General features: G+C 41.7%; 1 protein-coding gene and 2 non-coding genes across 6 annotated transcripts; 1 reads left to right on the top strand and 2 right to left on the bottom strand.

The window, feature by feature from the left end:
• Positions 1-47: 47 nt before the first annotated feature.
• USPL1 (ubiquitin specific peptidase like 1) lies at positions 48-19,697 on the top strand. 4 transcript variants are annotated; one of them, XM_069808047.1, is made up of 11 exons: positions 48-156; positions 359-425; positions 5,717-5,812; positions 6,434-6,562; positions 8,818-9,475; positions 12,356-12,442; positions 12,862-12,991; positions 14,249-14,374; positions 15,047-15,207; positions 16,372-18,274; positions 19,480-19,697. In XM_069808047.1, the coding sequence occupies exons 3-11, from the start codon at positions 5,810-5,812 to the stop codon at positions 19,487-19,489; spliced, it is 3,207 nt and encodes a 1,068-aa protein (XP_069664148.1). In that variant the 5' UTR covers positions 48-156; positions 359-425; positions 5,717-5,809; the 3' UTR covers positions 19,490-19,697. The 4 variants fall into 4 exon arrangements, with proteins under 4 accessions (XP_069664148.1, XP_069664146.1, XP_069664147.1 ...); XM_069808045.1 differs by having other exon boundaries at positions 5,717-5,883; XM_069808046.1 differs by having other exon boundaries at positions 359-429; positions 5,717-5,883.
• A 3,764-nt stretch (positions 19,698-23,461) lies between these two features.
• TRNAV-AAC (transfer RNA valine (anticodon AAC)) lies at positions 23,462-23,534 on the bottom strand. Its single transcript has one exon. It is a non-coding gene; the product is annotated as a tRNA-Val (tRNA).
• A 235-nt stretch (positions 23,535-23,769) lies between these two features.
• Positions 23,770-23,843, bottom strand: TRNAN-GUU (transfer RNA asparagine (anticodon GUU)). Its single transcript has one exon. It is a non-coding gene; the product is annotated as a tRNA-Asn (tRNA).
• Between the last annotated feature and the right edge of the window lie 1,028 nt (positions 23,844-24,871).

The raw sequence follows: 24,871 nt of genomic DNA, 5'->3' as shown, positions 1-24,871 counted from the left end.
GGAAGAATTACCTCAGGCGCTGCTCGCAACGGCCGCGCAGCCCCGTTCCCGCCCGCCGGCGGTGCTCCGCCTCCGTGGCCTGACGGGAGCGGGGCGGGCCGGCATGGCGGCGGGGACGCGCCGGAAACGGCGGAGCGGAGCACGCTCGGCGCTGAGGTGAGGGCCGGGGAGTTCACGGCGGCGGGGCGGGGGGGAGTCACGGCCGGCGCGGGCGGGCGGGCGGGAATGGACCGCTGAGGGGAAGGCGGGCGGGAATGGACCGCTGAGGGGAAGGCGGGCGGGAAAGATGGCTGAGGGGAAGGCGGGCGGCCCCGCGGCTGGGGGGAGCTGGGGTTTAGGGCTGCTGTGTGCTTCGCAGGGCGCCGGGGAGAGCGCGGTCGCCGTAAGGGCCGGGAGTCGGCGGCGCGGGGAGCTGAGGCACGGCGGTAGGTGAGAGAGCGGAGCCCCCGGACCGAGTCGGTGTCGCCGGGAGCGGGGGGGCTTGGTGGTGGCGTGCCCCGGCGCTGGGCCCGGGGGTAGGCTGGGGCGGGGTAGGGTTGTTGGGGGGTGGGCCGTGGCGGAGCGGTTGTCTCGGGGGGTTTCTGAATGCCGACTGAGTATTTCACGTCAGTAGCTGTGCGGTTAAGGTGTGCGTTGCCTCTGGGCGGGGGAGGCTGGAGGGTGCGCTTGGTGAGGTACTGGTGCGTGCGTGTATGTGGGTATATGCCCCCTTGCACGGTTTTATGTTCGAACAATTAACTCCACAAACGCTTATTTTCTTCTGCAGCCTTGCCATTGCATATGGATCGCGCTGGGTGTGGATTAGGAACTAAGGAGGCTGTTCAGCCATAGGTTCATCTGGAAGCGTTGGGCAGCTCGTGGTGTGGAAGGAAGGGCAGCAACCAGCGTGGCCCTGGCAGCTCGTTAGCTGGCATCCCACCCCCGTGCCCCTCGTTTCCACTGCCTTGGGTCAGAGACCGAGGCTCTGCCGACGCCAAGTCCCTTCCTGAAATCTCACACCTCTTAGCTGAAGCTGTAATAAACTGCGCTAGTTGAGGCTGTTTTCTTCCCACGCTAACGCACGTTTTTTTCAGAAGGGCTGAATGATTTGTCAGCAAAACGCGCAGTCCCTGTCCCTTGTCATACACCTATATAAGCATTTAGCATGAGGAGGTTGACTGTATTGGAAACTTTTAGAACAGCGGAGTAATAACGCTGCATGCTGGTTTATTTTGCAACTTGATCAGTTTTATCTCTATTTGCTTTAGTCTGCCTTAGGCTTCTTGCAGGAAGGAAATTTCTGTTCGCTTCCACATAAGGGAGATTTGCAATTCTGCCCAGCACTTACAGGCTTCCCTGTAGAGAGAGTTACTTTGTGACAGCAATGATGTCTTGTTACTATTGCACTTAACAGAATACATTTTGTGGCCAAGATTGTTTGGTTTTGTTGGTTTTAGGGGGGTTTTTTTGATGGGCTGTGATTGAATATTTATAGTTACTAGCTCAGATAAAGAAAAAACTTAATACTCTGATTTCTTCTTGTATAAGGAGAGGATAGGTAACTAATAACACAGTGGAAATGTTTCTTTTTTTTTCCTCAGACTTTTGTTTCTTTTAATCTTTTCAATGTCCCCTTGATCAAGGAAAGAAGACTTGTAAAGTGATTTACAAGAAGGTCATTTTTAAGTGTGCCTTTAGCTTTAAACAAAGAGGAGATGTTCTTATCACTGTAATGTAATCAGTGTTCTGTCACCTGCTTACTGCAGTTTGTAACTGATTTTTATTTATAAGGTACTGTTTCACAAGGTACAGATCACTATTATCAAAAGGTCCATAGCTCTTTTACCATAGAATCATGCAATGGTTTGGGTTGGAAGGGACCCTTAAAGATCATCTAGTCCAACCCCCCTGCCATGGGCAGGGACATCTTCAACTAGATCAGACTGCTCAGAGCCCCATCCAACCCGACCTTGAATGTTTTCAGCGATGAAGCAGCCACAACTTCTCTGGGCAACCTGTTCCAGTGTCTCACCACCCTCATTGTAAAGAATTTCTTCCTTACGTCCAATCTAAATTTATCCTCTTTAAATTTAAAACCATTGCACCTTGTCCTGTCGCTACAGGCCCTGGTAAAAAGTCTCTCCATCTTTCTTAGAAGCCTCCTTTTAAGTACTGAAAGGCTGCAATAAGGTCTCCCCAGAGCCTTCACTTCTTCAGGCTGAACAACCCCAACTTTCTCAGCCTTTCCTCATAGGAGAGGTGTTCCATCCCTCTGATCATTTTCGTGGCTCTCCTTTGGATTCGCTCCAACAGGTTCATGTCTTTCCTGTGCTGAGGACCCCAGAGCTGGATGCAGTACTGCAGGTGGTGTCTCACCAGAGCGGAGTAGAGGGGCAGAATCACCTCCCTCGACCTGCTGGCCACACTGCTTTTGATGCAGCCCAGCATATGGTTGGCTTTCTGGGCTGTGAGCACACATTGCCAGCTCATGTCCAGGTTTTCATCCACCAACACCCCCAAATCCTTCTCCGCAGCGCTGCTCTCAATCCATTCATCCCCCAGCCTGTATTGGTACCAGGGGCTGCCCCAATCCAGGTGCAGGACCTTGCACTTGGCCTTGTTGAACCTCATGATGTTCACACAGGCCCACCTCTCCAGCCTGTCAAGGTCCCTCTGGATGGCATCTCTTCCCTCTAGGGTATCAACTGTGCCACTTAGCTTGGTGTTATCTGCAAACTCAGTGAGGGTGCACTCAATCCTGCTGTCTATGTCATTGATGAAGAAAGATATTAAACAGTGCTGGTCCCAGTACAGACCCCTGAGGGACACCACTCATTACTGTTTCTACTAGGGACATTGAGCTGTCAAATGCAGCCATCCAGCCAATTCCTTAGCCATCTAACAGTCTATCCATCAAACCCATATCTTTCCAGTCCCTCACCTTTTTCTTGTTTTCTGTCTTCTGCCCTGTCAGCTCTGTAGCTCATCAGATCTTTTCCTAGGCCAATTTAACTCACTAGAATAGCAGAAAAACTTGTGCTTTATTGAGTTTTCTACTGGTCTGTGCATTCAGTTAGCTTGTGGAAAGTCTCATGAGGATGTGAGCTGTCAGAGAAGGTGGTGGGAGAAAGAAGAAGAAGAAAAAAAATATGAGAGACCTCCCTATTCTGCAGCAGCAAGCCTTTAGATCAACTCATCTACTTAAGGAAACATAACCATAGCCTTAATAATTACATCAGGTCCATAGCATATTTTGCATTACATTTTTCAAGTATCCAGGATAAAAGAGGGAAAGTAGCATAAATGGCTTAAAACATGACCCAGTAAGCTTGAAAGGGCATTCCTGTGTACTTTCCCATCTGTAATGCTCCGATGGGTTGTTTAGTACTTGATACAGCAATCTTTTATTAATTGGCTGTTTTTCTTGGCAACTGTTGATCTGATGCCTGAATTTTGTATGTTGTGCAAAGATCACTGATAACTTGCTGTAATATTACAAATACTGAAATGTACAGACAGGCCACTTGGTACCGCTCTGCGTATCTAGTACTGGCAGACCTGTTTTATTTGCTTATTGTATGTATGTCTATGAAATAAAAGGACAATTAATATTTTTTTAATATTTATTAGATTCATAAGTGCAATAAAAGTCTTGGACTCCAGTACTATAGTACTATTGCTGGGTCATCATAGTTGCGGGAGGTATTGTACATCTCAGAGCAGTATTTAAGCTTTCAAAAGAAGAGCAGAAGTAACAGAGAACATAACTGAAAAAAATACTTGCTTTCCTCTTGAGAGGGATGACAGGGAAAACAGGGACTTGCAAAGATATAAATACTTTTTGTAAAACCAAGGCATGCTTAAAAAGGAATAACCTGTGGGTTGTTAGTGTTATTAACATTTTTGAGTGTGTGTTGTATTTATGTGGTGAGAAATTGCCTACAGTTCCAGTCATGTGATCTATGTATTTTATTTACTCTGAAGAGCTGAGACTGCTCCAGGCCAAGGAATTGACTAAAAGTCAAATCAAGTTCCTGGCTAGACCAAATATATGATAACAGAGTTGAGTCACAGTGCGATAGTGCTGTTGCCACTCTGAAGAATTGGAGAGCTTGCCATTCCTGTATAGTCCAAAAAGCTTGTATACTTTGAGCTAATTCATTAATTTTTACCTTGAGTGAGCCTGGGACCATGCTGTTTATTGTACACCTTCCAACTCTACATTGAAACCAAAAACTAAACACACGCTCTAAGGCATGTGGGTTGATATTTGTATGTTCTTACCTTCCCTTACAACTATTAGTTTTATAAGTCAAGGTATACTGTCTTGACATGCTGCAGCCTGGTAGTTCTGAAAAATGCTGCTGAACACATTGAAAGTGTCAATAGGGCACACTGTCATCTCATTTTGACCCTCTCTTAAGTAGCCATTGGGAACTGATTTGAAATGAGTTGTTACATTTTCCTACTGTGCTTTTTTTATTCATGCTCTGTTGTTTTTTAGCATTCTGTCCAGTTCTGTAGGGTCTCTCCTTGTCCGGTATTATAAATGGTTTTGGGTTGAAATGTTATTTACACAGGGCTCCAAGAATGCCTTAGGAAATTTTTTTTTTTTTTTTTTCCGAAAGGAACTATAATCTGAGTTAGTGCTGTAGTGTAAGAAAGGGTTGAAAGGACATCATGGTGTGGGAGAGGATGTCATTCAGTGAAAGTAATGAAAGGAGAACAGTCATGGCAGAAGGAAAGCTATTACGTTCATGACTTTGCAATTCAACTTACCTTAACTTCCTCCCGCTTTTTAAAAGAGATACATATTTATTCTAGTTAGTTCCATTTGAAGTCAACAGGGGCAGAATTGGGTTCCTGTAGTTCTAAACCTCTGTGTTTTTCTGGCTGATTCACGGTGTAGTTATCCTCAGTGCTAGTGATGGAATTGACTTAAGGAGCTGCCTTCTGATGTGCAGCTGGTTCATACTGAATCTGTCGTCCGCAAATGTGTCTGTGTGTAATATGTGAGAAAGGCCCAAATTTTGCCTGAATTCGAGAAATCATTTGAAAGGGAATAGTCAATGTCATTTGTAAAATATGCAGTAGAGTTACATAGCAATGATACCTCTGGAAGAGCTTTAGTTTGCTAGGAAGTCTGTAACGTCCTTAAAATAACATTAGAAGAAGTTTCCAGAAAGTGGCAGTAACAGCAGAATGCCCTTCTGTAGTTAAAAATTGTTGTGTTTGCAGGATGAACTTTTAATAGTTTATTATGCAATAAATTCACTGTTTTGAAAGATACAACAGTGGGGGTTTTTTTGGTTGGTTGTTGTTTTTTTTTAATGTTCCTCAGCAACCTTCTATAACTGTATGGGATCTTACGGTAGCCATTTTTAAAGAAGTTCATTCTTTCTGAGGGTTAGATGCAGTAAGCTGAGATGCCCAGGCAAGACATCTACATTTCTGCCAAGTATAGTGCACTTGGAAAATATGTGAGACCTTGTAGAGTGCAAAGAATAGATAAGCTTGCAGATTCAGGGCCTAAAGCTGTTAAATCTATTACGTGACTTAATTTAAAGTTTTGAGTTAATAATCTGCATTAGAAAATAGGTATTTTCAGTTAAGAAAATACTCTTCTGAATTAATTTCCACAGAATATACAGGCTGCATTATTGTTGGTACATTTTTTTTTCCCCCAAAATTTAATCTAATTTTTCTTTAATTGTTTTATTCACTTCTTATTTTTCAGGAGTCTTTGAAAAATCCTTAGTGGTCATGACATTGTAACAAGTGACATAAATTAGCCAGTGGCTCAGAATGATGGATACCCAGAAGACTACAAATGGTTTGCAAGTGATTGGAGAAGGGACTGGTATAGGGAAATCGACACTCCACATGGTGGGGTATTTGGGAAAAGTCAGTTGAAACTTGTTTTACATGTGTGCAAAGTTCATATTTTTCTCTGCTTTGAGAGATTTTTAATTGGTCTTAATTTTACAAAAAAAATTCTCAAAATTATTTTCCACGGAAATCTATAACAATGGCGAAAGATTATTCTAAGTAAATCTGTGCCTATGACTTTTTTACTGGCACTATTTTTACAACTGTTTGCATTCCTATGAAAATTGATTTGTCTTTCAAAGATCTGAGCTTATGTTCCCTGGCAATAAGTGTCCTGTGGTTTAGTTCAAGTAGAATGAAATGTTGCATAATTGCATTGTTAAAGATACCTTATTAAATATTTGAATATTTAAATCAAAAGATAAATTTATTTAGAACACTACCATACAAATATATATCTTATAAATATTTTTTTAAAAATCTAGTTTACTTTTTTATATTGTATTAGGTATTATATTTAGAAGTTGCACGTTGGTTTTCTATCTTGGTATGTATGTATGTCTTACCTTGGGATAATATATGAAATACATAAATTTATGCTACTGTGGTTTTCTTTTTTTTTTAGAACTGTAATCCTGTGGAAACAACTGCGCAGGAATATTGTCCAGTCTGCAAAGAGAAGGGCCAGATTCAAGTTTTACGGACTTACCGCATTAATTTTCAAGAGTCCATTTTTCTTTGTGAAAATCCTCAGGTATTACACTAATTAACAGTTTTATTTGGTTGTGCAGGGGCCTTTATCTTCAGCAGTTATACCTCTTTAAGTTCAAGATTTGTTTTGGTGGTAAGCAGACTGTTGAAATCAAGACCCGTTTGAGTCCATAGGCTGGATGATGTTTGCCTGTATGTAGACAAAACCATAGCTAACCTGTGTATGTGCGGTGTTTAGGCATAGCTAGCTACCCTAAAGAATTAAAAAGAATAGATTAAAATGAATAAAGGAGAGTTTTGCTTATATAACAAGGGAACTGTGGCAGGTTGACCCTGGCTGGACGCCAGGTGCCCACCAAAGCCGTTCTGTCACTCCCCCCTCCTCAGCTGGACGGGGGAGAGAAAATATAACAAAGGGCTCGTGGGTCAAGATAAGGACAGGAGAGATCACTCACCAATTACCATCACAGGCAAAACAGACTCAGCTTGGGGAAAATTAACTCAATTTATTACCAATCAACCAGAGGAGAGTAATGAGAAATAAAACCAAATCTCAGAACACCTTCCCTCCACCCCTCCCTTCTTCCCAGGCACAATTTCACTCCCAGATTCTCTACCTACCCCCTCCAGTGGTGCAGGGGGACAGGGAATGGGGTTTACGGTCAGTTCATCACGTTATTTCTGCCGCTTCATCCTCCTCAGGGGCAGGACTCATCACACTCTTCCCCTGCTCCAGCGTGGGGTCCCTCCCACGGGAGACAGTCCTCCACGAACTTCTCCAGCATGGGTCCTTCCCATGGGCTGCAGTTCTTCACGAACTGCTCCAGCGTGGGTCCCTTCCACGGTGTGCAGTCCTTCAGGAGTGCACTGCTCCAGCGTGGGTCCCCCACGGGGTCACAAGTCCTGCCAGAAAACCTGCTCCGTGGGCTCCTCTCTCCACAGATCTGCAGGTGCTGGCAGGAACCTGCTCCAGCGTGGGCTTCCCACGGGGTCACAGCCTCCTTCAGGCGCCCACCTGCTCCAGCGTGGGGACCTCCCTGGGCCACAGGGGGACAGCCTGCCTCACCGTGGTCTTCCCCATGGGCTGCAGGGGAATCTCTGCTCCGGCGCCTGGAGCATCTCCTCCTCCTTCTTCACTGACCTTGGTGTCTGCAGGGTTGTTTCTCTTACATGTTCTCACTCCTCTCTCTGGCTGCCGTTTCTGTCTGTCCCAGCAACTTTTTTTTTCCTTCTTAAATCTGTTATCACAGAGGTGCTACCACTATCGCTGATGGGCTTGGCCTTGGCCAGCGGCAGGTCCATCTTAGAGCCGGCTGGCATTGGCTCTGTGGGACACAGGGGAAGCTTCTAGCAGCTTCTTACCAAAGCCACCCCTGTAGCTCCCCCCCCCCCCAAAACCTTGCCACATAAAGCCAATACAGGAGCACAAGTGGTACTAAATAAATTTTTGTACTAATCAGAATACAAGGCAAAAATTTGATGATTCATGTAACTAATACATGACTCCTGCAGATGTGAGTCTCCCATTTTCCCTTCCTTAAGTCTGGGTAATGCAAATAGGTTTGTATAATTACAATGTTTTTCTTTTCTTTTTTTTTTTTTTCCCTTTTAAGTTTAACCTTAGCTGGATTTCTTTGCTGCTTAATATTTGAGTCATGATTTTGCTGCCTTTCCTTTCTCCACCACTCTTTGTATGGGGGGAGGGTATAGCAATCCCATATGGACTGGTGCCCTTAAATTAGTAGACTAGACTAGATATGGGTCTCTGAGTTGCTTTTCCCATCCCTCCCTGCTTTAAATAATCACAGTATCGTTCTGGAGATTGGTAATAGCGATTTGACTATATTCTGGTTGCAGAATAGCTATATATGTAAGGCCCTACAAACACCTGGTCTAAATCATCAGGCTAGCCTGAAAGTTACCTTGCCAGTTTTGGCACCAGTAGTCTCAGGCACAAGATGATAATGCCAAATCTTTGCCCTAAAGGAATGGATTTAGGTGAGTAAGAGAAGAGGACTCTCCTTAGCAAAATTAGGTGGTTTTCAGGGGTTGGAAGTATTTACTAGAAAAGTAGTGTTGATTATCACTACTGATACATTTACTTCACAATTGCTTATAAGACAGTGGTTGGATAAAACACCCTTTCTGTCATACATATGTTGAATTTATGTATTGATTTCATTAAAATATCACTTTACAGAAATCCTATATTCCATTTCAAGAGTATGGTATGTGATATTTATTAGCTTTTGTTCACCTGAAATTGATTTCACTATAACTTTTTTTTCTTTCCTGTAGTGTATCTACCCACTTGGTTATAAACCATTAAACAGCATAATTACTTCTGCTGATTCAGAAAATCATCAAGTTTCACCTACTCATAAGAAAAGGAAATTGTGTAACATCAGTGACTTTTCTCCTGTTCAATCACATCCAAAAAAAGCAAGAACTAATAATGTGGTAGACGTTGAGCATTCTATTAATACAGACCCTGTTGTTAAATGCTATCAGAATAGCTTATGTATTCCCAAGTCAAGCCTACATGATGTGTTACAAAATGACGAGCAAAAACCTAGTAACAATGTGGAGTCCTGCATGCAGAAGGTGGATTTTGAAACAACCACCAACGCCAACAACTACCAAGAAAGTCCGCCTAAGACTTCTAGTTGCAGAACACAACTCTTGCCAAATTCTGAACTTTGCTCAACAACATCAGAAATTTTGCTCAAAGATGGTAAAGGTTCCACTAATAACACAGATTTATGTCTTCAATGGAGAAACATGCATAATCTTTGTTGGTTAGATTGTATTTTGTCAGCGCTGGTACACTTAGAAACATTAAAATTTGCTCTAGCAGAAGACTATAATGATGGAAGATGTTTACTCCAGAAACTCTTAACAAAATATAATCAAGCAACTGTGCTTCTGAATACCTGTAAAAGGAGTAAAGTAAAAGGTGAGTAAATTTAGCTGCTGTTTCTTCGTATTCAGACTGATCTGATCTGCTACAAAATATGGAATTTAGCAAATATGCCTCTGTTCTATTTCAAGATCACAAAAGAATGAGTTACAACTCATTACCGTGAATTTGCAGAGTAGTGTGCTTTGTCTGGCAGAATCCCAGTAACCTCTGATATTGTTTTTCTTGGGGCAAACATGCACACTTTGAAAGCATCAAACACTAAGCATCTCTTGAATTTTTTTGTCATATCCCACATAGAGAATTTGTGAATTGTTTATGTAATTGAGCCTCACTTTGTTTCCTTCCCCTCTGTTGGTTAACATATGAGGATGCTGTTCTAATCTTAATCTTCAAAATCATTTCTGTTGTATAAGTGGGCAGTGCTTTGTCACACAAAAAATAGTAAAGCTGGGAACATATGTTCTCTTCTGGCTCCAGCTGTGCTCATTGAAGGAATGCTTCCCCTGAGGTCTGCAAGCTGTGCTGTGGATGATAGTGCTTCCTAACCTGTTTCAGTCAAAATTAGTCAAACACATTAACCTGGCTCATATTTTCTGGAGAGGGTTAGTGAGTGCAGCTTAACAGGTTTGAGGACTTTAACCTCCCAGCACAGGGGCAGTGATGGGCAGCTGGGGGCAACCTTCTAGGCAGCACAGCTGGAGTCAGAGGAGGATGTGTCACTGTAATCTACTAGTATGGTCTTTGATCATTTTCTGTACTGCGGATTCAGTTTAAGACTCTTAAACTAAGATCTGGTTTTGCTGAGGAGAAGGGCTTGGGAGTGTTGGTTGATGAGAAGCTCAACATGAGCTGGCAATGTGTGTTTGCAGCCCAGAAAGCCAACTGTATCCTGGGCTGCATCAGAAGAAGCCTGGCCAGCTGGTTGAAGGAGGTGGTTCTCCCCCTCTACTCCGTTTTCATGACACCTCACCTGGAGTACTGCACCCAGCTCTGGGGCTCCAAACATAAGAAGGACATGGACCTGTTGAAGTGGGTCCAGAGGTGGGCCACAGAGATGATCAGGTGGCTGGAGCACCTGTCTGATGAAGACAGGCTGAGAGAGTTGGGGTTGTTCAGCCTAGAGAAGAGAAGGCTCCAGGAAGACCTTACAGCAGCCTTACAGTACCTAATGGGGGACTACAAGAAAGCTGGAGAGGGACTTTTTACAAAGGCATGTAGCGATAAGACAAGGGATAATGGCTTTAAGCTGCAAGAGGGTAGATTTAGATGATACATGAGGAAGAAGTTCTTCACTGTGAGGGTAGTGAAGCGCTGAAACAGGTTGCCCAGAGAGGTTGTGGATGCCCCATCCCTGGCAGTGTTCAAGGCCAGGTTGGATGGGGCTTTGAGCAACCTGGTCTAGTGGAAGGTGTCCCTGCCCATGGCAGGGGGGGTTGGAACTAGATGATCTTTAATGTCCCTTCCAACCCAAACCATTCTATGATTCTATGATTAGTCGTCTTGAACTGACCCATTGCTGTCATAAGTCTGAACTTCTAAGAGCTCATCTGTTAGAGAATTAATACAGATCTCTGGTAAGCCAGTACCTTTCATGATTTTTTGTTTTTCCACAGGCATTCCACGAAAAGTGTGTGTTTGAATATAGAGACTATAGTCCCAGAACAGCATTTGATAACTTTAAAAATGTCCTATCTTTGCTGGGAAAAATAATAAGTGTATCAAAAATGGTTTAACCCACCTTGTGGCAGAGAAAGCATACTATTTACAGAGGGGGAAAAAAGAAATCCAAAAAGATTCTGAAGTAGTTCATATACTCTGCTTGCCAGAAAGTCAGGCTGCTTGATTTTAGGTTTTCAGCTATTACCTGGAAGCCCTCTACCATTGCAGAACCTGTCTGAGATGTTTTTCTTTCACCTCTGTTGTGCTCTGTTTGCCAAGGAGCTCTGGTGTGCAAGAACCCTTAAATGGAGATGTTAGGTGTTGGAATATAGTGTCGTCTGAGATTAACTTAAGCCTTTTCACTTCCAGGAATTGCTGCAAAACAAATCAGTTTATTTGGGCTACAGTGGAGAGGGGATTGGATGAAGAGTACTGTTGTGGAGAAAAAGTGTAGTATTTATTCTGCCCTTCTGTGTAATTTTGCAGCATCTTTTACATACAGTTGTTTTAAAAACAATCAAAAGCAATAAAGCTGCAAGAAACTTCTGTTTACCTTTTTTATATCATAGATTTTATAAGTAATAGTTTCAACAGCTACTCTAAATCCTTCTTTTAATTTGTAGAGGTTATCATCATGATTGTGTAGTAGAAGTTATGTTCTTGCTTGTGCTTAAAGAATGTGTTTGTGTAGAAACAATGTAACTTGCAAATTTAAAAGACATACTAAGATATATAAAATATATTTTAAAAAAATTATTTTTACTGTTTTAAAGGCTGACTTAGGAAATTAGCATTTAATCTGGAGCAACACATTTAAATATTTTATTATAAATTGTATAAATCATTAGAAAGCATGTAAGCCATTTTTTTGTCTTTTGATCTTAATGTTTAGGTTTTAAAATCTACTCTTAATCTCCAAATCTCCAGAGTTTGTAATGTCTGGTTACACTATCCTTAAATGTTGTTACTATCTAGCTGTTGGTACACGCTGTTAGCCATAATTTAAGTCAGGTCAAGTAATTTCTGGTTAGCAGACTGCAGTAAAATGTGTATAACTTGTGTAAATTCTTCTCTAATTTTCAAATCAATTAATACCAAGCATTGGCTATTTTACCAGCAGTTTTAGGCAAGTATGGGTCAATATGGAAGGTATCAGATTGCAGAGAATGAGTGTGTGTTAGGGGTACATATGTGTGTGAAAGGGTGGGGGTGTTACACATAAATATATGAAGACATATGTACTTTTTTCTTTAGATGTTCTTCCAACAGCAGAATCTCATCTCAATGAAATCAGAAACAGAATGTTTACACAGCTTCAGCCTCAGCTTAAGTGTGAACTAGGTAAGTAATTAGTGCAGCATCTCAGTACTTGCTTTCAGGAAACTCTACATGTAAAGCCTTGTATGTCAGTACATAAAAATATGTATGTACATATGCATACAAGACAGTTTGCAGATACATTTGGTTTTATTGGTGACATACACATACTTTACAGTATGATCAGCTGGTTTGTCCCTTGACTGGTTTTGACATTTTAGAGAGCATATTCTCATCTTTGTAACTATGCTTCAGCCATGAAATTGTCATTGATAACAACCTAATAACATGGATCAGTCCCTTTGCTGTGAGGATTAGAAATACAGCCTTGAAGGGATAACTGGTATTAAAATCATAGCAATAAGCTTATTTTCTTCCTTTTTGAAGTACTGAAAGCTGATTTCAAATATTCAGTGACTGTTTTTTCTGCCCCATATTTGAAGGTCAGAAGGAGAGTCCAGTGTTTGCACTCCCTCTACTCTTACAACTGGATCAACAAGCTGAGAAACTATTCTTGCATTCATTTTCATGGAAGTTTGAATGTGTATGTTGTGGCTACAAATACCAGGACCGGTGAGATTTTTATTTAAGTAGCTTCTATATAACTGTTCTACCTTACCTTTTTAAATCTGCGTGTAATAGTTTATTTTCTACAGATCTCCAGGTTTTGTACAGCTTAAGCTTGTTGGTGAAGTTTTACATGATCCACTTTTTTAGGCTACGTTTGCAAATAGTTTACTGCTATGTCATGTCTTAGGAAACCATGTTATCACTTAATTAAGAAAGAAATAGTAGGTAACTGTGTGAGTCCCTGGCCATGCTCACTCTGGTATTTTGCTGCGAGTATACAAATTGTTGTGGTTCTAAAGAATATATGCCTAGTACACTTTTGCTATTGGAGAATATCTAATATTCATTTGGATTACAAAGAATCAGAGATTCTCTCACATAATTTATCTATTTTAAAATAGTATTACAGGGAAGTAATTTCTTGAGAATTTATTTAGTTCTGTGTAGTTGCAGGTACAAGCTAGTAATTTAGGCTCTTTTTAGAGTCGGAAGAAAAAGAGAGACACCTTCAGAAGACAGCTCACTTTACTTGAAAAATACCTGTTTCTCTCCACTATCTTAGATTTATACAATAAAATTCTAGATCCCCGAGTGAGATGAGATTAATGCTATCTGTTGCACTGCTAGCTAATATGTAGTCCTGGTTAATAGGATGTGTTCAAGAGCCTTTGTTACATACTGTGTCTTTTTAAGAAGCTGAAAAATCTAGGTTAGGTTGAATATAAAGGAAGCCCTTTCTGTGGCTAATGAATGAATAAACTACGTTATTTCACTTTAATATCCCGTACATTGTACTTTCATACAATATAACCTCTGTGTAATCTCTGCTCTGAATGTACTGTTTTTTGAAAACAAGACCTTGTATAACGTGGATTCTGAGGTAATTTGTTACCACTTCCTTCTCTCCTTGAGATTCTGTATTAGCTAGTAAATTATGCAGATCCTGGTACAAGCTCTGTCTTATGTTGGAAAGGAAACAGAGATAATATGCTAAGGGAGAGCAAATAATGTGAAACTGAAGGCCACAGAGCTGCTGAAAACAAACGGTGACTGATACTGTTTGGCAGAACTGAATTCAGTGCTGACTTGGATGTGATGCAGTCACAGTGGAATTCACACAACTGGCATGAATATGAATAGAATTTGGCTTTGTCATAACATTTTTATAACTTTTTTTCTCCTGGTAAAGTGTGTATAATTATTGTTTTCTGATCAGCAACTCAACTTTCTCCTTTTTTTTTGGTGTGTGTGTATGTCCAGATTTAGGAAAACACTAACAACATTCACAAATATAATCCCTGACTGGCATCCACTTAATGCTGTTCATGTTGGACCATGTAATAACTGTAGTGATAGATCTCAAAGAAGACAGATGATTTTGGAAAAGTAAGTTTGAATATGTGAACTTGAAAATAAAATACATAAAATTCTGAGAGTTCATGTATTGAGCATATCACTTTCAAAACCAAACTATTATCTTGGGTTTACAGAGATTCTAAACTTTAAACTCTGATAAATAGTCACTTTTTAAGATTTCTAGATCATTCTTAAACACTCTTTGCCGTTTCAGCATTTAATAAACATGAAACATAGAGCAGTGTTTAACATGCTGACCAGCACCTGTGTTTGGGCCAGGTCATAAATACTTACTACCAAGTAGTGACTATATACAGCTGATATCCAGTGTCAGCCTTTTCATAACCCCTGCTGTTGGTGGATAAAACTGTTGTTTGATCATCTGTTTACTAATTTGACTTGGGAACAATGTCCTTTCCTACTGTGGTTATGGCACAGTTGTCTCCTGGTTTTTTTTCACCTTTTTCCCACTCCCCAAAATCCCTTATGTGGTGGTGTTTTTTCCCCTAATCTATAACAAAATGGACTACCCAGCTGGGGTATTCTTATGCCTTGACTACTGTGCAATCTGAAGAGTCCTGTGTGGAAGTAGAACAATAAGGGCAGAACTACATACTCTTTGAGATGCCTTACTTTTTCATTAGGAACTTTTGCCACTGTTTTGCTGTAATAAACTGGTTCTTCATTGTTTCTTTATTATAGAGTACCCTCAATATTAATGTTACATTTCGTAGAAGGCTTGCCACATAACAACCTGAAGAACTATTCATTTCAGTTTGAAGAAGACACCTACCAAATAACCTCTATTGTTCAGTATCAAACAGATAAGAAGCACTTCATAACCTGGTCTTTGAATCCTGATGGTAAGAACCATAAATTCTATTATAATACTTCATGAGTCTACATCAAATACTGTTTTATGGGTTACTGCAGTAGTCTCAGCAGTCCACATGTAATAACAAGGATTTATTTTGTCTGCCTTCTAAACTTCATATTAAAATTTTATGAATAATTGTGGGAAGTTTGTTACTCAGAGTGAAGGTTTAACTGATTTATTCAGCAGTGTTCTGTCCTACGCTCTACTCACTGGCAAAAAGTTATCTGGGTAGAGCTGTTTCCCTTCATAACTTTGTAGATGTTAAAAAATACAGTCTGAGCATCGCTGTGGGACAAATGGTATCAGTTATTTTGAAGCCAGTTATTAATCCGCTCTTTGCGGGAAGCGAGGGAACCTGTGGAACTACCAGCATTAATGAAGTTTCTTTTCATTTGTGAACTTTACTGCACCTGAGGGGCGGGAGGCACAAATCCATGCTAGAAGCATTACTAATGGTATGATGGTTGTACCATTGATGGGAACTCCATAATCAGAGAAGGTGAAAAGTTGATATATTGATTCTCACACTTCTGTAGAGAGAATGGAGTGCAATCTTACCGAGTATTGTGACAAAATGAAAATGGTCTAAATCATACTGCCAGAGTTTAAGAAGAAATAGGAAGAGGAAGCAGCTGGGAAGTGCCTAGTTAGGAACATCCTACACATCATAGACACCTATTTTGAAATTCTTAAAGCTGTGAAATCTTTGCTCATGATCTATGAAGAATTTGCAGATGATGAGGCAGATTATTAAAAAGAGCAGTTTCTCTTAAACCCCTGTGCCTTCCACCCAGGCAATGTAAAGGTCTACAGAGAAACTTAATTTGAGATATAGTTCTTCCCTCAGACCTGTGATTGTATTTTCAGATAAGATGTCAGCATCATTAGCTCAGACAAAAAAAAACTTAGCTTTGTTTTTTTGTTGACCTACTCTGACCTGTAATAATATTGCTGCAAATTTTGCTTGTGTTTGATCATTTTACCGTGGAGATCTCCCAGTTTTCTCTGATGTAGTAAAGAATGGAGGAAAAAAACCTTTCTTTTCTGCTTGTCAGGGGAATGGGTTGATAAAAATATTTGACAAGCGTCTGACAATAGTGACTTCCATTTTAGAAGTCTCTGAGTCCACTGGTTGCTATTTATTTTTCAGGAACTTGGCTTGAGTGTGATGATTTAAAGGGGCCATATTGCAAGAGACATAAAAGATTTGAAGTTCCTCCTTCAGAGATTCATATTGTTATCTGGGAAAAGAAAACATCCCATGTGCCAGAAGAACTGAATTCACAGTTCCAGAGTAAAAACATAGAAGATTTTCCTCTTAATAATGTACACTCAAATTCCACAGCGTTGCACTGTGGTTTTGATAACACTGTAGACAAAATACCTGAAGAACATTGCAAAGAGGATTCTGTGAGAACTCCAGATAAGAAACAGCAGCGGGTAGCTGAGGATGAAAGTATTGTACATCATGGTTTGGAAGATCTGGCACATGATGATCTTGTAACACTGATGCTTGAAGAAATTCAAGTTGACTCAGAAGGTAAATCGCTGCTGAATGGACAGATGGTGGGAAATAACCTTGTTGTTGAAGTGGGCACACCTCAACAGCAGGAATCAGCTTTTTCACCTAACACTCCATATACAGGAGAGTTTGCTGCAACTAGTCTAGCTATGAAGAATAAATGCATGTTATATGAAAATTCCAGCATTTGCTTACCTCTAGAAGAGTTGAACTCAGCAAATATTACTTCTCCTGTGCCCAAAACCCCCAACGCCGACCCATCTGACTCATCACTTGCTCAAAGAATAAATGACAGAACTAATTTACCTAACAGAGAACATGGAATAAATTCAGAACTACAGCTAAACACGAAGTTGTCACCAGTAGAGAATATTATACAAAAATCACCTGACTTGAAAGATGCAAGCAAAATTGTAGTTAATTCTCAGGATGCCAATTCTTCTTCTTCCAATAATTCCTTTCAGCCTTCACACAAAGACCAAAAAAGAGGATTTGTAGGAAGCTGGGTAAAGAAATTATTAAGCAAGAATACTTCTTTCATGCCTTCAAGTGCCTCAGCTCTCAAGAATGAGAGAAGTTGCAAAACTCCCTCAATGCAAAAAATAAGTGAAGTGCGGTTGCCAGTTAAGGGAGCAAGTAACTTTGGTGGATTTCAAAGCAGAAGTACAAACAAAACAACTGAGACCCCGAAGTCAGTGGTTCCTCAGAGTAATAATACTCATCCTTTATCAAATTTCAAAGGATTTTCTCAAAGCACTCGTCTTCCAACAGCAAGTCATACCACTATTGAAGGTCCAACTTGGAATAAGTCAGGAAGTACGTTGGGTACCTCAGGTAAAGTGTCTCAGTTCCATTCACCTCGCTATAATTCTGGGAAGGCAGAAGAGTCAGATAGTGACAAAACAAAAAAACTTCGCCTAAAACTGTTAAAAAAACTTAATGCTAAAAAGAAGAAGTTGGCTTCACTGGATAGGCTGGCAGTGGAACAGATGAAACATGAAAAACCTGTGAGTAGAGATGTAAGCACCCCATCACAGACTGAATCTCACAATGACAGTGAATTATTGCAGAGCTTTTTAAGGGAACTGCAGTATCAGATTGATGTTGCAGATAATGAATCTGAATTTAATGCGAACTCTGTATCAGGGTGCACTAGCCATAATAACAATGATGAAATTCTGGCAGAATTACTGTCCCCTACTTCAACTGTTGCTTCCTTAGAGGCTCCAAAAAGTGAAGATGAATGTATGTATATGGAAATGGTGGATAGCAGTGTTGCAACGACAGCGTCCGATGAGAAGACCAGTGTACCACAAGCAGCAATGACAAGTGAGGACCACAATTATTACAGTCCTGTAAAGGACAGTAATTTGGAACTTCATACAATAAGCAAACCTAGTGTGAAAAAACTTGCTTTTGAAAGTCCTACTAGGGAGGATATCCTTGAAGACCTGTTCTCCATTTCAGCACCAAGCTCAATGGCAGGTGACATAGATTTACCTCATTTTGATGAAACTCTGTTTGAAACTTGGTAAATATTCACTTTCTTGGTTTTAAGTACTTTTCAATATTATGTATATTTTGAAACAAAGCACTATTAAATTATATTTTCTAACTAGTTTAATTGCACACTGGCTGTACTTGAACAATTTACATTTGAGGTATTTTTTTTTTCTTAAATCTTATTGTAGCAGACAAGGTTTTAATGCATTTTATTTTTCTGAGAAACAGTTATTTTAGCTGTGAGATATCATGATGATTTTTAATTAAAAGCTCCTATGAGTCTTGATTTTTGCTGCTTTTAATAAGGAAAACTTATCCATACTCTACTGAGTTTGAGAAATAATAAAATTCAGTAGTCTTGATGATGTAATGGTGTAAGAAATATTTAGGTAGTAGTGGTTTATTTTACAAGATCACCCAACTCCTGAAGTTATTTTGTCTGACATTTAAAAAAAAAAAGAAGTACCTTCTGTAATCAGGGATGTTTGTATCCTTTGATAAAAAGATCATTTGCAACACTAAACTTGAGGTGGGTATTCTGTTAGGAACTCTACTCTTCTCAGAATTACTGTTCTACAAGCTCACCCTGATGTATACACCCCTCGGATCCAAGGAAGGGTGGACACGTGGTAGAAATTTTCCTATTTAATGTTACAGCATGTACTGAGTTTTTGTCCTGGGTAACTGAAAATATAATTTGGCAGAATATTCTTCTGAGCCAGGTAATTTTTTAAGTAAAATTAGTAAGATTTGGGCCAGAGTTTGCAGCACTAAGAAAGAATATCAGATGTAACTTTTAGTTATTCATAGCTGCAAATTCACTAATAAAAGAAATGTTTCTAAGAATTAAAGTTAACTGTACGTTAGCACCCATTACTGTTGTCACTAGGAGTTTTTCATGGCTAGAGCAGTGCATCCCTGTCCATATGTGACAGTGCCAAGGAGAGGCAAGGTCAATAGGAAGAAAGTAATGGAAAATGTGGCAAGACAGTGGTGAGTAAGCAGAGGGATTCACATCTTGGTGTTACTGGATTTGTATAGCTTTTGTTCTGCTAGCTGGGAGTCTTTTTTAAATTCATAGACACATTGCTGAGGGTATTGTATGCTAAATAAGATTAGCTGTACATCAGCAGGTCTTTGTTTCAGCTGTTTTTTTAAAGGTATTATGCATTTTTTCAATGTTTTAGATCCCAAGTTCAAAACATTAAGTCCTCAGTCTTACTCTTCCAATAGGTGCAGTTGAACATAATTGTTACTAGAAGGCACGGCTACAGTTTTAAATGGTCTTGGATTGCTCGGACCAGGTTCAAAAAGTGTTTGAAAAACACAGTGTCAGTGGCACTGAACTCACCTTGCCAAGCTATTTCTTTTGCAATTACATACATGTTTATCAAACTGGCACTTCAGACAATGAATGGTTTCATTCTTGAAATATAAGTCTTTGTGAAGAACTTGAGCCCCTTCTTTGTTTTAAATGTTGTAATTGGTAATGTTACAATAGAAAACAAATCAATGGATTCTGAATGGAAGGTGCCAGGGTACTGCTGGTGAAATGTTTGCCTGTTTGTGAATTCACTTATTAAAAAAAAAAAAAAATGCTGACCAAAATTGGAGTTTGATTTATCAGTGAATAAAATAGGTGCCTCTGCAAGACTTGATAGGATAAGTGATAGGATTTTCCTGCGGAGTTTTCCAATCAGTGGTTTCTATATATGCAAACCACTAAAAAGCAGTGTGTCTCCCAACCCCAACTACTTGTTGCAGAGGTTTCTCCCAGCAGTGGAAAGCTGCCTTCAAGTGTGGATACCATCTGTGACGGACTGGATTGCAGCTACCTGCCCCTGTGAAGTGGGAGCTCCTTTCACCACTGGCTCAGGACATGACAGAGACCCAGGGGTGAATGAAGCAGCCAGCCTGGGCTTAGTGTGATGCAGAATGCGTAGGGCAACGTAAGGAAGAGACCGCACTGGAAGATGAGAAAGTCCTGGTGGTAAGCGTTATAATGAGGTGTGCTGGGTTGACCCTGGCTGGACGCCAGGTGCCCACCAAAGCCGCTCTATCACTCCCCTCCTCAGCTGGACAGGGGAGAGAAAATATAACGAGAGCTCGTGGGTTGAGATAAGGGCAGGGAGAGATCACTCACCAGTTACATCCTCCCCCTCCTTCACTGACCTTGGTGTCTGCAGAGTTGTTTCTCACATATTCTCCTCTTGCTGGCTGCAATTGCACATTTCCCCCCCCCCCTTCTTAAATCCATTAGCCCAGAGGTGCTACCAGGGTCACTGATGGGTTCGACCTCTTGGAGCCGGCTGGCATTGGCTCTGTCAGACATGGGGGAAGCTCCTAGCAGCTTCTCACGGAAGCCACCCCTGTAGCCCCCTGCTACCAAAACCTTGCCACGCAAACCCAATACATGAGGTTAATAGCAGAGAAAGGTATGGGGGGACATCTGCTGTGCATATATGCTTAGACAGAAGCCAGAAACTCTGGTCACCACTGGCAGCACCTCCGCAAACAGATGTTAGGAGTCCTCCGTCTGCAGCTGCGTGGGATACAGTGTGGGTACACATATGTATAGAAGCTCCAAGAGCAAATAAATAGCATTTGAGATTAAAGTTAGTATGAAATGAAATATGTTAGTGCTGCAAGTTCTTTGCTGCCTTTTTTCTGAAACAGTTAACTAAAGATGACACTGTGCAGATTTGTCTGTTTCCATAAATGTTTTGGTGTCTCTGATCCTGTGCAAGTGAGAATTCAGCTGAGATTGAATGAAAACCCCATGACCAAAGAAACTGTTTGGAATTTCGTGGTTACTGGACTTTTTGTTTTGAGACTAGTTTTAAAATGCAGCTTTTTATTTGCTGTAAAGAGAATATAAAGTATTGTATTTGTTTTCTGTCAATTAGAAATACACTAGGTGGGCATATAGCAAATACAATTAGTAAGCAGAAATTAGTCACTATTATTTTGGAGGTTTTATCAATGTTACAGGGTAAATTTCCAAATGTCTAATGGCTTTGAGCACTTGAGAGGATTATATTTTACATGTTTCTTCACCTCATGCATCACATAAGCTTGTCAGGCTGTCTTCTGATTTGGGAAAGGCACAACTGTGGCACTTACTTACTTAGAGATTTACAGCTTTTCGTTCAGAATCAACTCTATGGTGGAGGTAGCACTCTGAATCAGATCTTCCTGCCTCATGATATATTCAAACACTTTTTATCAAAGAGCACAGGTCAAAAAAAGGGCTGCCTTCTCAGATCCTGCCTATAATAAACCAGCCCATCTGCAAAGGAGCTGGCTGGCTGGATTTTTAGCTGTATGCCTGCTAGAGCCCTGTTCTAGAAATTCTTTGTGGTGCCGATTACAAATCTGATTTTGATCTTGATGTTTTTCATGGCTGGCTATTGCCATTTATTCTTCTTCCAGCATTGGGTTTTGCTTTAAATAATTATTCCCTTCCTGACAATGTGTCAATGAGAGCGATTGTGTCGTGTCTGTGTTCCTTTTGCAAAGGAAACAGCTGCTGTTCTCCATGTCAGCCCCTTGGTGCTCAGAGCAAAGCGTGTTACCTTCCGAGCAGATTATGCAGCTCTAAGCGTGTGCTGTGCTTTAAAGTCCACCAGGATTCAGTCTCGGAGTGGAAGAGCTTACAGTCTAAGTATAGATCTAAGACAGCGCGCAGACAGAGCAAGAGAGAGAATAAGGTTAACAGGATTATAAGGCTGATGGAGTTTGCAGCATGCTTAGTTTTGCACCGCTACGCAGAAACACAGTGTAGTTGTTCATGAGAGAGATGCTGAAACTGCACCGCAGTGGAGAACACGGTGGAGTCACGGGGCTCACGAAGGAGAGCAAATGCTGGGAAAGGAGTGTGAAGAAGTAGGCCTGGCCTTTTTTAATGGAGGGACTGGAAGAGAAACCTGTTGGGGCACAGGTGCCCCTAGCTTATGTTTTCTGGAGAGAGACTGAAGAAACCCTCAGGGGATGTTTCTCCCTGGACATGGGTCTATATTACTTTTTAATGTAAATGACTATCTAAAGGGGCTTCTATAATGGCCAAGGCAGGGTTTGGGCTAGCTGTAAACTTGTCCCCAAACTTCCAGTTTAGAAATAGGGCGAGTAGGCAGGATCTTAAAATAACCAACCCATGAGATGTAAGGGTTGGGAAACCTGCCACAGAAGTGCCTGGTGAGAGGGCATCTCCCCTTTCCTCTTCAGAAAAATGAACTTTGGTCCTGGTGACTGGTCCCGTTGCAGAACCTTGCAATGCCAATGCCAGAGACGGAGAGCTGAAGAGTGGGAGAGCCCCAAATTATTTTATATCCCTGTTAGTGGACTGTGTGTCCAGCATCTTTGGCTTAGAGAGAGGATGGCCCATGACTTTTAACTATGAAATACGTATTTGAGCCTTTAAACAGTGTTTTACAGTTCTTCCGTACTGTAACTCTACCTCTGGTGTAGGTTGTTTTATTTTTCTGTATCTGTATTTTCACTGGCTTGCTCTTTCTACTGGTGTAGCAGAGCAAGAGAATTGAAGTAATGGGGAAAGCTGTGCGAAAGAAGTTGTGCACTTGGATTTTCTAAGATAGCATTTTAAACTATTTCAGTGCGTATCCATCTCTTTTTTTTTCCTTCCCTCTGCCTTCAAGCCTTGCTTTGCCATGGGAAGATGAGATTTTTAAATGCTTTGCGCTGCAGCACAATAAATGTTACCATTAACTGGCATTATTTCCAGGCAAGACTTTAGCGGTTCCTGGGCTAACTAACCAAACATCTTCTACAACTATGGCCGTTCAGGGGCAAGCAGTGAAAATGCTATCATTTGGTGGTGGAATCGTATCCTATTTTTGCAGTTTTTGTCCAAAGTTTTCTGATGACGTTCAGACCATTTCAGCTGAGGCTCACTTTTCTCCTCCTTTAGATCATCCTTCCAAGCAGACAAGGAAAAAAAGAAAATAAAAAAAATCCGTTTGCAGAGGGGAAGCTTGTGCGGGGGAATGAACCAAATCTCAGCCCAAAACACCCGGCCCCGCTGGGGTGCTGGGCCCAGGCCCTTTGGGGCGGGCAGGCCGCCTTCTCCCGCTCCCGTGTGCCTCTCCGAGCGGTCCGGTACCGCCTCGTGAGCGCAGGCGACTTTTAAAGGAAGAATCGGGAAAATTGACGTCCGCGACGGGAAGGAGGAGGGGAAGGAAAAAAAAAAAAAAATTAGTGTTTCCGCCCGGTTTCGAACCGGGGACCTTTCGCGTGTTAGGCGAACGTGATAACCACTACACTACGGAAACTCCCGTTAGAACACCAATGTCCTGCGGTCCCCCTTGAGCGGGTAGAGGGAACATGGCGGCGCGGAGCGGCAGCCGCAGGGCAAGTTCCTCTCGGCGGAGGGCTGGGGCTGAAAGCGGGGTCCCGGGCAGCTCCCAGCGGTACAAAAACCAGCGGAGGCCGGGTCCGGCCGCCGCCAAACCGCTCCCCCTCTAAGGGGAGGCAAAAAGCCCCGCTCAGCTCAAAACGATCGCGCCCCGTCCCTGGGTGGGCTCGAACCACCAACCTTTCGGTTAACAGCCGAACGCGCTAACCGATTGCGCCACAGAGACGCGCTGGGAGCCAGCCCGCCGAGCCGCTCCTGATGCCCGCGGCGGAGAGCGCGTCCCGGCCGAGTTTGGCGTCGTGCTTGCTCCTGCTGCTTCTCGATTTGCTTTTTTAAGCTGAAAAATATTCCTTCCCCCCCCCCCCCCCCCCGTTATTTCTGTGGCCTTTCCCATAGGAGCAAGGGAGAGGGAAGCGGTAGACAAGCAGGAAAAAAAAAAATAGGGTTTAAAGTTATGTCTATTGACGGGACAACAGCTTCTTTTGGAGACGGACCAGCCAGCAAGCGAAAAATCTCTGTGAGTGTACACCAAGGGCGAGGAAGACAAAAATGAGCATCGGCCTGCTGCTTAGCACATGGCCAAAGTATCCAATGTCTTTTCTTCCTGTAATGTCAATACGAAAAGGACTGGTTGTGACCAGAGACTTGAGGAACACAAGACAAAAGTCATCCCACCCCATTTAAAGACCTGCGATAATTATTTGCAAGAGTTAATGGAAAGTGGAAACACTGACAGAAATGAGTCAAGGCAAAAGAAACATCTCAAGGAGAGCGGAAGGGAAACTGCTGCCCAAGCAGCCTCGCTTCAGCTCTAAAAAAAAAAATAAATCTATAAAACGAATTATTAAACAATCAATTTGCAGCCACCTAAAAGGTAATACGGTGATAACGACAGCTGACGTGAATCATGAAAACCAAATAATGCTAAAGTAGTATAATTTGCCTTCAGGAATTCCAGGTCCCAGAGACTGAGGGGAAAAGCTGGAGCAAGGAAGAGGTACCCTTGGTGGATGAGGATCTGGTCAGGGAATACTTAAGCAACCTGCACATACCTAAATCCTTGGGGCCTGATGGGATGTACCCACAAGTACTGAGGGAGCTGGCAGATGTCACTGCAAGGCCGCTCTGGATCGTCTTTGATCGATCATCGCAACTGGGAGAAGTGCCCAAAGACTGGAGGAGAGGACACGTCACCCCCACCTTCGAGAAGGGCAAGAAGGATGACCTAGGGAACTAAAGGCCAGTCAGCCTCAC

The sequence above is a fragment of the Haliaeetus albicilla genome, chromosome 20 (genome assembly GCF_947461875.1).
Source record: "Haliaeetus albicilla chromosome 20, bHalAlb1.1, whole genome shotgun sequence".
Lineage (NCBI taxonomy): Eukaryota > Metazoa > Chordata > Aves > Accipitriformes > Accipitridae > Haliaeetus > Haliaeetus albicilla.
This window is presented reverse-complemented; position numbering and strand designations above follow the sequence as displayed.

Coding starts and splice junctions, on each gene's coding strand:
- USPL1 (XM_069808045.1), top strand. CDS start 5,785: ATGATGGATACCCAGAAGACTACAAATGGTTTGCAAGTGATTGGAGAA. Junction 9,476..12,355: donor TAAAAGGAGTAAAGTAAAAG/GTGAGTAAATTT, acceptor TTTTTTCTTTAG/ATGTTCTTCCAACAGCAGAA. Junction 15,208..16,371: donor CTGGTCTTTGAATCCTGATG/GTAAGAACCATA, acceptor TTTATTTTTCAG/GAACTTGGCTTGAGTGTGAT.